Raw genomic sequence first — 13,385 nt, 5'->3', positions numbered from 1 at the left:
AGAACCGCGTGGGAGGAACAAGAGGATGAGACTGGCACCTCTCTGAGGAATTCACACTGTTGTGGCTGGAGGACTTTGGGAACTGGGGTTTTAGTCTGGGAAGATTCTTGCTAGAGGTTGTAGCTAATAAATATAGCTGGACTGAATTGGCATTGTCTCTTGGAGTTCCTTGGGCTAGCCCTGACATCAAAGACAATGTTTATCTCCCTGAGCTTGGCCTTCATAATTCCATTCCATCACACAGCTCCTGCTTGAAGAGCAGGTGGCAGCCGTGGCAAGGAAGGCCTTTGCATAACTTCGGGTTGTGTATCAGTTACGCCCTTTTCCGGATCGGGATGCCCTTCGAACAGTCACTCACGCCCTTGTTGTCTCCCAGATAGACTACTGCAATGCGCTCTACATGGGGCTACCCTTGAAGAGTATCTGGAAGCTACAGCTGGTTCAGAGTGCTCCTTGTTGGAGCCCCAAGGAGGGCCCATGTAACGCCTCTGCTCCGCAAGCTGCATTGGGTGCCAGTTTGCTTCCGGGTCCAATTCAAGGTGTTGGTTATCACCTTTAAAGCCCTACATGGCATGGGACCAGGTTACCTAAGGGACCGCCTCTCCCCTATGTCTTCAACCCGTCCCACCCAATCGGACAGAGAGGGCATGCTTCGGACCCCCTCGGTGAAAGAACTTCGACTGGCGGGGTCCAGAAGGCGGGCCTTCTCTGCGGTAGCCCCGCCCTTTGGAACATCCTGCCCCCGGAGGTGCGATCGGCCCCCTCACTCCTGGCCTTCCAAAGGGCCTTGAAGACCTGGCTCTGCCACCTGGCCTGGGGTGGGGAGGGAATACTTCAAGCAGGGGGATGGCTAGCCCCATAGAGGCCTCCTGTCTTCAGCCTCAGATTTTTCATCTTCTTGGACTCTCCTTCCCCTTTTTTAGAAATGCTTTTAAACTGATGTTTTATGTATTTATATATATTTATGTTTTTAATGTTTGTTGTGAGTCGCCCAGAGTTCCCCCATTGTGGGGAGATGGGTGGTTGAGAAATGTAATAAAATAAATAAAAAATTACCCTAAAGATGGTAATTCGGGGGTTAATGGAGCAATTTGTAATTGCTTGTTTGTGACTCGAGGATCAACTTGGGAGTGCCGCCGCTGAGATGATTGTGCACAACAAGAGAGTCTGGTTTTTTTTGTGGGGATAACGACATTATTTGGGACTGGGAAAAGGGGCAGCTGGGTCAAACAGATTAAGAACCACTGACCTATGGGAACTGCAGGTCACCTTCCTTTCATAGCTTTTGCCTCCATTTTGCAAAAATGCCACCGTTTCTGTTGAATGGTCTCTCCGCTAGATCCAGACTGGGGGCCATGTGCTGCTGAAACCCAGTGGCAAGGAGCAATGTGGGGAGAGTGCTGAGTCTGTCCCCTGGTTGCAAGGAGAGGCAACTGGGGGGCCCCTGGAATAAACAAAATGGTGTCTGAGAGGGGGCTTACCCTGAACCGGCAAATTTATTTTATGAGGTATACAAAATCTTGGCAGACTTGGATAGAAAGAAGTCTTCTCATATGTACTCAGGCTGCCTATTAAAATTAAATTGGTTTGCCCCCCCCCAAACCCCCACCTTCAAGTGTGCTCCAAAAACATGGCTCTTCCCTCAGACCTTGGGTTGGGGGATGTGGAGGAGGTGCGGGAGATGGGGGGGGTTGCATTTGTTCCCTCAGAGCAAGTGTTTGTGGCATTTGTTTTTAATTTTGTGAAGCTGCTCAGAGTCTTTTTTGGAGTTGGGCGGCCTAGAAACTGGATAAATTAGGGGGAAAAAATGCAGGGAGACTTATAAAAGAAAGTACACATGGCCCCTGATTAATTGGTGGAATTCAGTGGCCGAAGATACGTCCCTGCCAGGAATTAATAATGCTAATAGTACTCCTATTAGCTATTATTAATTCTATTAGTACTACTAATAATAATAGACTACTGCAATGCGCTCTACATGGGGCTACCCTTGAAGAGTATCTGGAAGCTTCAGCTGGTCCAGAATACAGCCGCGCAAGCAATTTTTGGGGCCCGAAGAAGGACCCATATAACACCTCTGCTCCATGAGCTGCATTGGGTGCCAGTTTGCTTCCAGGTCCAATTCAAGGTGTTGGTTATCACCTTTAAAGCCCTACATGGCGTGGGGCCAGGTTACCTAAGGGACCGCCTCTCCCCTATGTCCTCAACCCGTCCCACCCGATCCCACAGAGAGGGCATGCTTCGGACCCCCTCAGTAAAAGAACTCCATCTAGCAGGGTCCAGAAGGCGGGCCTTCTCTGCGGTAGCCCCGCCCTTTGGAACATCCTGCCCCCGGAGGTGCGATCGGCCCCCTCACTCCTGGCCTTCCGAAGGGCCTTGAAGACCTGGCTCTGCCACCTGGCCTGGGGCGGGGAGGGAGGTTGTCAGAAATGGGGTTGGCTGGCCCCTTAGCAGCCTGGGGTGGCCCCTATCGGCCTCTTGGATTTTTTAGTCTTTTTATCTTTGTAATGTCTGGTTTTTATAACTTTTAATTATGTATTCTGATTTTAGTTTGTTGTAAGCCGCCCAGAGTCTCCCATTGTGGGGAGATGGGCGGGGACAAGCCTAATAAATAAATAAATAAATAAATAAATAAATAAATAAATAAAATTTGGATAGCGTGACATTAGCAAAAATGTATAAAGGGACCTCAAGGCAATGCTGGGAATGTGAAAAACATGGAGGGACATTTTACCATGTATGGTGGACTTGTGAAAAAGCCAAGAAATTTTGGATACAAATACACCAATAATACAACGAATTTTGAAGTTCAACATTGTAGGAAAAAACAGAACTTTTTTATTGGGATTTATGGATCCTGAATTAGAAAAGACTCATGGAAGATGAATTTTGTATATGGTAATGGCAGCAAGATTATTATATGCACAAGGGTGGAAGAGTATTGAAATTCCCACAATGGAAAAATGGATCGCTAAAATGTCAGAACTAGCCGAAATAGCAAAACTGACCTGTTTGGTCAGGGAGAAAACAACAAGGGCTTTTTAAAACCTGTTATGGACTTTTTGCTAAAGGAAGGGAAAAAACCCCCAAAATGATGATTTATAGATTTAATGATTGAAACGGATGAGAATTAAATAAGGGGCTGAAGGGACTTCAGGAAGAGTTAAAAGGGAGGGGAGATAATAGGTTTGTTAATATCTGTTGAAGAGAAGGTCGGAAGTCATTATATGTCATAACTTGCCTTTATCTTTTCTTGCACTTCTTTCTTCTTTTTTCTTTTTTTTCTATCTTTTTCTTTAGGTTTTGAGATTTTAGACTTTTTTTAGATTTTTTAAATCCTGCCTTTATTATTTTTACAAATAACTCAAGGTGGCGAACATACCTAATACTCCTTCCTCCTCCTATTTTCCCCACCACAACAACCCTGTGAGGTGGTTTGGGCTGAGAGAGAGGGACTGACCCAAAGTCACCCAGCCAACTTTCATGCCTAAGGCAGGACTAGAACTCGCCACCTCCTGCTTTCTAGCCTGGGGCCTTCACCACTAGACCAAACTGGCTCTCGTTTGCTTTTTACTTTATGTAAAATTCTCAATAAACATCAATAAATAAAACAAAAGGATTTGGATGCCTTTTGGCTATCAAGGGCTATGGGTCCTGAAGATTCAGTGGTTTGGGACCCCAGGCTTGCAAATAAATAAAATAAAATAAAATAAAATAAAATAAAATAAAATAAAATAAAATAAAATAAAATAAAATAAAATAAAATAAGGGGCTGCCCAGTCCAGCCCCACTCAGGAGCTTTTTGCAAAGAAGATGGTGAAGATCACCTGGGGCAGCAGAGTGCAAGGCAGCAGGGGGCCAAATGGGAGGAGGTGGGTGGAGGGAGTTGAAGTGTGCCTGGAGTCGTAAGTGCGGGTAGGCAGCCAAGCACCCGAATTTTGATCACGTGACTGCAGGGGCGCTGCAACAGCCATAACTTCGGGCACCGGTCATTACTTTTTTCATTGCATTGGTAACTTCGGACAGTTGCTGAACGAATGGTCATTAAGCGAGGACTACCTGTATATGTTATATTCATTTTGATACCATTCTTTGCTCTATTGTTTTAAAAGCATCAGTACAATATGTGTAATTTAGTTTACTCAGATATCACTGGGTTTGGCAGGTTTATTAAATGTAAACGCATAATTTAGCCATATAATAACTACATTTATTAACTGAATTTACGTTAAAACAATGAATTGTTGTTACAAATGGAGTTATAAGCTGGGGAAGTCTAAGAAATCTAGGATATCTTCGTTTGTCAATTTGACAAACTGGAAAAAAATGAAGCTGAAAAACCATCAACAGAATACAGGTGGTCCTCGCTTAATGACCACAACAGGGACTGGGGAATTTGTTGTTAAGTAGGGTGTTGTTAAGTGAATCGCACCTGATTTTACAACCTTTTCTGCAGCTGTCTTAAACGAATCACTGCAGCCATTAAGTGAATTACGCACTTGTTACAGAAATCACACAGTTCCCCATTGATTTTGCTTGCCGGAAGCCAGCTGGGAAGCTCGCAAATGGTGATCACGTGACCCCAGGACACTGCAACCGTCATAAGTACGAGCTGGTTGCCAAGCGCCCAGACTGCGATCACGTGACTGTGGGGATGCTGCGACATTTCTAAACGTGAGGACCGGTTGTAGGTCCCTTTGTTCAGCACTGTTGTAACTTCAAATTGTCATTAAACAAATGGTTGTTAAGTGGGGACTACCTGTAATAAAACAAAGACATGGCCTCAGAGTCAACCACATGTTCATGTTTTTAAGAAAAGCAGCTGAGGAAAAGGGAAGTCTTTCCAATCTTTCAGAAAAAAAGCAAAACAAGGCAAACTGTAATAAACCTCCCATTTTCCCCTCCCTAAGCATATAGTACTGTGCCAAACGTTTAGGCAGCTGTGAAAAAATGCTGTAAAGTAAGAATGCTTTCAAATATGTATATGTATATAGCGGGACCCAGGTACACCCATCTACTGTCCGGAGAACTCTGGCCAGAAGTGGTCTTCGTGGAAGAATTGCGGCCAGAAAGCCATACCTCCGATGTGGAAACAAGGCTCAGCGACTCAACTACGCATGAAGACATAGGAACTGGGGTGCAGAAAAATGGCAGCAGGCGCTCTGGACTGATGAGTCAAAATTTGAAATCTTTGGCTGTAACAGGAGGCAGTTTGTTCACCAAAGGGCTGGAGAGGCGTGTGATTGGCTCCAAATTTATCCTGCAGCAGGACAACCACGCCAAACATACAGCCAATATCATTAAGAACTATCTTCAGCGTCAAGAAGAACAAGGAGTCCTGGAAGTGATGGTTTGGCCCCCACAGAGCCCTGATCTCAACATCATTGAGTCTGTCTGGGATTACACGAAGAGACAGAAGGATTTCAGGCAGCCTACATCCACAGGAGATCTGTGGTTAGTTCTCCAAGATGTTTGGAACGACCCACCTCCCGAGTTCCTTCAAAAACTGCGTGCAAGTGTACCTAATTGATAGGTACTTTCAATAATTGATGCTGTTTTGAAGGCAAAGGATGGTCACACCAAATATTGATTCGATTTGGATTTCTCTTCTGTTCACTCATTTTGCATTTTGTAAATTGATAAACATAAACAATTACAATATATATTTTTGAAAGCATTCTTACTTTACAGCATTTTTTCACACCTGCCTAAAACTCTTGCACAGTACTGTCTCTTTCTCTAAACTAGGACTATGAACATCCAGGTTCAAGTCCCCGCTCAGCCATTAAGTCAGTCACTCTCTCTCAGCCAACCCGCCTCACAGGGTTGTTGTTGTTGTTCTTGCAGGGATAGGATGCAGCCAGCTCCCCTTAGAGCCCACTGTGAGCCTTCAGATGGCAGGATATAAACTTAAAACAAAAATTGGATGAAGCTCAGCAGCGTTCAGCCATTGCACCAAGCCAGGCTGGGTTTCAATTGTGCTTTGAAAAATAAGCCACAAGGACTCGCTTTGTGCATCAGACCAAGCCATGGCTCGGAAGCCCTGAGGGCTGCAAGTTCACACTGCGTGCCATGCCAAAGCCAAGCAAGCTCACTGCGCTTGAAGGGGCACAACCCCAGCCCCACCTGCTAGTCTCCCCAAAATTCAGAATTCCCCCCAGCATGTCCTTTGCATGTGGACACCATCCTACCTTCGTCAACTGCAACATCTGGAAGCCAGCACCGCCCTCCTCCATCTCCAGCCCTATCTGGGCTGGGCTCTCCTTTCCGTCCCCAAGGGGCACTGTCCCGAGAAGGCTCCCTGTGCTCTCTGCAGCTCCTGCGCCGAGGCCTTTTCAGGGAAGGCCCCCGAGCTGCCGGGGTTTGCTTTGGGCAAGCAGCTCCCAAACGCGGGGAGCGCCTGGTGCCGCTGGAGGTCTTCTGGCATTTCCTCGGTGGTGGCGCCTCTCGCTTGGCCGGGAGAGCATCTGCTGGCTGGGATGAAAAGCCTTCAACAGAGGAGTCCAGCAAGTTCCTCCGCAGCCCCGGAGCAGCCCCAGCTCTTCCCTTTGCTGGCGGGACCCTGGAGCAGCGCTTGTGAGAAGCAGAGGTCGGAGTGCTGGTTCTCGCCGGCCGGGTCAAAGGTGCCTCCTCACCAGATGGCCCTCCAACCTGCCGGTGCCTCTTGGAAGCCCGGGGAGACCTCCGGTTGAGTTGGGATGGTGCTGCAAGTCTTCTGGAGATGTTTGCCTTTAGGGCTTTCGAAACCCCGCGACCTTCCCAGGCCAGCCCCTTGTCACTTAGGTCTCCCGATGCAGATGAGGGAGGTTTGTGGGTAGATGGGCTGTTGGTTCCGGACCCCAAAGGTCCCGACAATGCGGCTGGAGAACCCGGAGGGACCCAGCCTGCCTTCTCCATCCTCTTTGTCCCACGGGGGCTCCTTTGGGGAGAAAGCCGTTGCTGGGGGGCTGAAGATTCCTCTTGCTGTCCTTTCCCGGTGGATGCCTCCCCACTCCTTTGCCTAAAAGGTTCAAGACCTCCGGGGGCTTCCCGTTTCTTCAAGATCTCCAGCACTTCCCGTAAGGCCCGCCGATAAGTCAGCTCTTCCACCACCTTGTTGGCTTCCTTGCTCAGACCTGGGAAGGGAATCACTGGTGATCAGTGGGTGGCAACTGTGCTCAGGCTGTGACAGAGGAAGGAGTCGGTCAGAAGAAACCCTGACCTTCTGTCCATGTCTGGGGTGACCAGCCATGGTTGACTCCTCTACTCCTAGAGGGCTTTGGCTAGTGGCTAAAGAACTAGTAGCCAAAAAACGCACTCCCCCCCCCCATTTCTTAAGTCTGATGGCTTGGAACTGTCACAATTGCCTTGAAATTCATTTTGGATAAAGAAAATGCTTTGAATAATGTGATATATATGTATGTATGTCTGTGTATCTATCATCTACCTACCTACCTCTGTATGTTTATTTACATCCAGGATAATTTACAGACAGCTTCCTTTTGTACCCAGCTGCCCCATCCTTGCAAGGCTCTTCCTTGTCGTTACCAAATGGGAAACAGAGAGCAATTAGGGGGACGAGGGGAAAGGCTCATACCTAATCTGTGGAACTCCCTGCCTCTGGAGAGTACGCCAACGTCCACTTGCTTGGTTTTTCTCCCACTGGTTAAACCTCCTTCTTTAGGAAAGCATAAAAGCTCGCAGCGCTTGCAGAGACGTATTTGAGGAAACATGTTCCCTGCTATATTGTCCCAACCTTAACGACTAACCTTTTTTGTCACCATTTTGAATCCTGTTTCCTTTCCCACTAGACCAAACTGGCTCTCGTTTGCTTTTTACTTTATGTAAAATTCTGAATAAACATCAATAAATAAAACAAAAGAATCTGGATGGCTTTTGGCTATCAAGGGCTATGGGTCCTGAAGATTCAGTGTTATCCCCAGGTTTGGGACGGTAGGCTAGCAAATATCAGTTGCAGAAGAGCAATGGTGGGAGAGCAGTTAATGGCTAATTTTGGGCCAGCCATTCAGTCTCAGCCCAACCCACCTCACAGGGTTCTTGTTGCAGGGAAAATAGGTAGAGGGAGTATTAAGTACACTGCCTTGAGTTGTATCAATACCCCACAGTTACCTAGGTGACATTTTTTTAAAAAAACCTGAACTAAGATGCACCTTAGCCTCATCCAGCAAGGCTATTTTTAGGTTCCTATATTATTTTCTCTTACTGGGCCTATCACAACCAGCTCAGCTCTCACCAGCTTATCCTTTTACTCTTAAGCTGCCTTTTCGTATAATGGTGAATTTGCTATTTTCATAGTTTGGTGGTAGACCATCCCAAGGGGACTCCCAGCCTGTATATACATATCTCCCCCAGTCCATTAGAAATGATGTCATAATTTCATCCCTGAGTATGTTCACACCCACTTATCATTCCCTTTGTTTGGCATTAGGCTTTTTATGGATGCAAATCAGGGTTAGAAAACAAAAACCACCGTGGGAATTTTGGCAAAAGGGTAAATACAGTAAACTCAATAGAATTGTTTTTTTTAACAGAGTTCACCCCTCTTCAGCTACTTAAGTCTAGCCTAAGATTTTCATGTCCTCTTTACCTGGACAATTTAGGAAAATAGGCAACATACAAGATTTCACGGCCACAGCTGAACAGATGGGAAAAAAAAAAGAGAGAGAAAGCATACCTAACTTATCTGCAATATTTTCAATGCTTTGTACTGTCACAGGTTCAATACGGGCACAACACACGGTAACCCTGGAAAAAGGACAGGAGGAAAAAAACAGTATTAAACATTTGGTTCTATGTGGTCAGGAATGTTTTAGTTCAACAGTTATGATGTTTTGGATAAATTAGGCCTATGTATATCCTGAGCAAAAGCTATCATCACTACCACCTCCCCCAATCTAGCATTGTCTGGGATAGGATTACAACTCCAGAATTGCTTGTCAACATTTTGCCGGCCTGTAGATAGCTGTGACTATCCCTGCTTATAGCAAATAACATCCTAAAAGGAATTTATTATTTTTTTTAAAAGAGGAAGGAGAACAGGGCCTTGGGGCTTTAATGGATTTATTTTGCAAGCTAAAGTCAAACCTACTGGTGAAATAGACTTATAAAAAGAGCAGCGTAAGAGGCTGAAAATCCTCAGAAACTTAACTGCTTATTCTCAGCGATAATTTTGACCCGAATGGAACCAAGCTTCTCCTTAGGAACCAGACGCCTTCTGGAAGTCTGGCTTCTAGACATGATCTGGAAGGTGTAAGAAAAAATACAGATTTTTTTTTTTTAAGGTGCATATCCAAATTCACAGAAACAGAAAACCCACAGACCTGCAGTGGAGAAATAGAGAGAGCAGAACGCACAGCAATAATGTTCAGTTTTTGGTTTTTTCAAATGCTTGTAAGAACTCTCAAGGCCAGAAATTCTACTTTCCAATGTGGATGTGGAAGAGAAGACTTGAAAACTGACAGCCCATCGTGAGAAAATAATCAAGGAGTGGGGAAGAGAACAGGACACTTTAATCAGATTCTGAATTACAGCTGACATTCCAACATGAGTGGAAATGTAGAAAACAAGGAAATTTGCCTGGGGACTCCATGGGTACACCCATATAGTATTCTTGGCAACAATACAGATGTGGTTTGCTACAACCCCCACATCTTGGCCAGTGGCAGCAGCTGGCTGGCCTTTGCAGAGTTCTAAGCAGGGTCAGGCCTGGTTCATACTTAGATGGGAGATGGGAAATCCCAGGACTGTAGTCTAGACTTGGAAGCCAAAGAAGTAAATAAGTACATAAATAAATAAAAAACAAACAAATATCCCAGAAAAGCAGAACAGCCAACCACCTGTATGGTTGCCAAGAAGGCTATGCGAATGCCACCATGAAACTACCAAGAGTCATGTTTGACTCAAGGGAATCTTTGAATTAAGCTATTGCAAACCATGATTACACTCGGTGGCGTTTGCAGCAAAAGCAGCGGTGCGTCTCCTACATTCCAATGTTATTTGCCACTCCCAAATTATGGACAAGAGGGCTGGAAGTGACACCCTTTGGGTGGGAGGAATCCCTCTAATACAACATGTTCACCCTTTGCCAAACTGTGGTTGAGTACAGTTTGTCATCAGAACGAACAAAACCTAAGACCAACTACAGTTCAAATGCCAGCTCAGCACCGACGGGTAAGGTACTTTTACCCCATCCAGATATGGCCCTTTCCCAAATCGCAAATAACAAGGGTTGTCCCATTACTTACCTGTGCTGGCCACAGCCGCTTTTTCCACTTGCAGAGGACATACTCTCCCTCACCCATCATGGTTCTTGATGGATGTCAGCCAGGGATCCAGGTTACAGGCTTGCTACCAGGGATGTTCTAATCTACAGTAACAACAGGATAAATGACTGCACTCCGTACCATAAAATATTCATCACTCCAGTATCAACAATGATTTTCATCCCATTTTTCTTCTAGGTCAAACTCAAGGAGGTCTACTAATAAAAAATATTTATCCTTTGTTCAGCGCTGATATGCACAGAAAATATTTCCCCATCTTCTCTGCACCACAGACCAGCAAAGGAGGTTAGGCTGGGGTAGAAGTGATTGACCCAAACCCATTAGCATCAGTGTGTTTGGCCGAGTTGGGACGCAGGATCGTGGACCAGAGAAGACATTCTAAACCAGCAGCAGTTACTCATTACACTGGCAACAAGTCCAAGTAACAGTCAGAAGCATCAAGAGAACTGTGCCTACCTAACCTGGCTGGTTTGAAAACCAAGAGGATCTTGTTAATGTTTAGATGTCCAACAGGAACCCCACTGAGTTCGATACGTTTTCTAAGCAGGATCTACCTTTGTAAGTTATCAGTACTTTTGACAGTACCCAGATACATTTGAGTAGGTTACTTCTGCCTGTAAAGTGTGAATTTATAAAAGGTTCAGTTTTTTTTAATCCTTTAGGCAGAAGTCTGCAAACTTTTCAGGAGGAGTGGAATGAGAGTAGCACTGTAAGTTTTCCTTATGCTTCCAGGCAGCATTTAAAACTATTATCAGTTCAATTTGCACTGACTGCTTTGTTGTTTCTCTGGGTCTGCTTGTACACACTAGCTAGTTCATTTCTTAGATGGAACCGGAGAATTTCAAATGGGTGATTTTGATCCGACTGATGGTCTGCGCCAGGGTTCCGAACCCATTTTGAGAAGGCAGCCTTGAGCAACCTATTTACTGTCAACAAAACTGCTGTAACTCACCACTGGCAGTTTCTTCTCTCTCCCCTGTCAGCAAGCAGAGGAAAAAGATCAGTCTAAGCAAGAAAAAGAGGATCAATTCTCCCGTCATAGTTCTTTTCCCTAGAGGATTCTTTTTATGAGAAGCAGAAAGTCCCCAACAAAACCACTGACTGAGGACAGCAGAGTCTCTCAATTCCACTCCATGGGGAAAAAACATGCTTAGCAGGGGAGAAATGATAAGGAAAGGAGGCCCAAAGATATTAATTTATCCCCCTCTCTAAGCAGAGAGGGACAGAATTAAGCCTCCATCCTTTTTGTTAAGACAACCTTCCTTAGTCTACCGGGCACAGGGGAGAAACTCTCAGAAGGCTGAACGGATAGACCAGTGTTTTTCAACCTTGGCCACTTAAAGATGTGTGGACTTCAACTCCCAGAATTCCCCAGCCAGCCACGCTGATGGCTAAATTCACTAATTGATATTAGATAACTGGGAGGGCACCCTCCAATGCTCTTCCATTCTGAAACCAGCATGTTGTAGCTGGAGCCCCCACTGGAGGATCATCAGAGACAGGTATGTGAGATGGGCGGCTATATAAATTTACCAAATAAATAAGAAGAAAATTTGCTCAAATTTGCACTAGGTAAGCTAGTTCGCGTGTTAAAAAATAGGGAAGCAGCAGGGCATTTCAAAATAACCTGTCTTACCCTTCAATTATATCATGCCATATAAATATAGACAGGTAGTCCTTGTTTAGCAACCATAATTGATACCAGCAACTCAGTTGTTAAGTGAAGTAGTCACTAAGTGGAACCACAACTGTGCTTATGATCTTATTTCAGCTTTCCTTTGCTGTACAGACCTGCAAAGGTCATAAATGGGAGGATTGGTAGCAAAGTTATTTTTTCATCCCTATCTTAACTGTGAACAGTTGCTAAATGAGGCAGTCGCTAAACGAGGACAGCCTGTACTAGTTTTCATTAGCAGATGAAAGAGGTACAGTATGTTAGTACTGGGACTAGGGGGTGTTTATGCATTTAAAAATACTTTAAAAAAAATCTCATTCTTCCCAGCCAGAAGGGCTATGTATACCCACATCAGGGGAAGCTGAAAGGAAGATCCACTAAGTGTGAAGCTAAATAAGTGGGGAGGGTACAAAGGGGCTGCCCTCCCCAAGATGGGGCCAAGGTACCTCTTAAAAAAAGAGAGGTAACCCCCTCTTTTTGGTTTTTCCCACTGCAGAGAGGGAGATAACCACAGGTTAGCCATATTGGGGGGGGAGAAAATCTTCTTCCCCTCCTCCCATGGAAGCAGCCCCCTATCCAGACCAGCCACCCCCACCCCTTCTTTTTTTTTAAATCATCATTCAGTTCCTCCCACCATCAAGGTGGGGAAAGCGGGACTCGAACTTACCACACCCAAAGCCACTTCCTCTTCCTTCCCTCCTCGGTCGCAGTTGGAAATTGCAACACATAACCACGCCCCCTTCTAATCGCCCCGCCTCCTTCGCCTGGCTGTTGCTGCCAAGAACGGGGGCTGGCCACGCCCCTCCCTCTTTTCTAGTCGGGCCATGCCTCTTCGAACCTCACTCTGTCTCTCCATTGGGGCCGCGTATCCCGCCCTTGCCCTCCAGCTCCGCCCCTCTCTGGCGCTTCCTGACTTCTTCCGTTTTTTCCTCCTTTCCACTGAGATCTCCGCCCATTGATTAGAGCTGGGCCAATCGTCTCGAAGGGTGGGTTCCCTCCTTTCTCTCCCCCCCAATCTTTGCCTAAGAGCTCAGGTAGAACGCAGGGGGCGGGTTACGGGCCGCCACAACACATGGCACGCTGCAGGGACAGAATGCGCGTCTGACAATAAAGAGGCAAGCCAATCAGATCGAAGCTTTCCTTCTTTCCCCTTCCTTACCACCAATCAGAATCGAAAGCGAGATGTCGATCCCGGGCTGAGTTTTGCCCTACCGTCGCTTCCGTAACGACTTCGCGGCTGGCCGTCCCGACCCTTGTGGAAGACATAACCGCTGTTACGCGCGCTTTGCGGGGGCGGGCCGAGACGGAGCAGCCAATCACAAAAGCCCTTCGGTTCTGCGTTGCCTCCTGAATGGACGCTGAATCCGTCACACCCGCTTTACCCTACCACTTTCGTTTTTCTTTTGCTGGCCTTGTTCTCCCTTCTA

At 46.1% G+C, this 13,385-nt stretch overlaps 1 protein-coding gene across 6 annotated transcripts in view; it reads right to left on the bottom strand.

Moving 5' to 3' along the window:
- Positions 1 to 13,231, bottom strand: part of PWWP3A (PWWP domain containing 3A, DNA repair factor) — a 34,044-nt gene extending 20,813 nt beyond the window's left edge. For 3 of the 6 annotated variants that reach the window (XM_088149391.1, XM_088149395.1, XM_088149394.1), the window contains exons 1-5: positions 12,626 to 12,772; positions 10,245 to 10,366; positions 9,149 to 9,240; positions 8,675 to 8,745; positions 6,192 to 7,115 (exon numbers count right to left, since the gene is read on the bottom strand). In XM_088149391.1, the coding sequence (XP_088005517.1) occupies positions 6,192 to 7,115; positions 8,675 to 8,745; positions 9,149 to 9,240; positions 10,245 to 10,304 (1,147 nt within the window). In that variant the 5' untranslated portion in view covers positions 10,305 to 10,366; positions 12,626 to 12,772. Of the gene's footprint in view, positions 1 to 6,191; positions 7,116 to 8,674; positions 8,746 to 9,148; positions 9,241 to 10,244; positions 10,367 to 11,235; positions 11,260 to 12,625; positions 12,780 to 13,117 lie in introns of those variants that run through there. The other 3 variants (XM_088149392.1, XM_088149393.1, XM_088149396.1) reach the window with 3 other exon arrangements.
- Between the last annotated feature and the right edge of the window lie 154 nt (positions 13,232 to 13,385).

This window comes from Python bivittatus, unplaced genomic scaffold (genome assembly GCF_059951505.1).
Source record: "Python bivittatus isolate LINGU-HERP-01145 unplaced genomic scaffold, Pbiv_v1 ctg000580_np1212, whole genome shotgun sequence".
NCBI lineage: Eukaryota > Metazoa > Chordata > Lepidosauria > Squamata > Pythonidae > Python > Python bivittatus.
The sequence above is the reverse complement of the archived record's forward strand: the minus strand, read 5'-3'. Positions and strand labels throughout refer to the sequence as shown.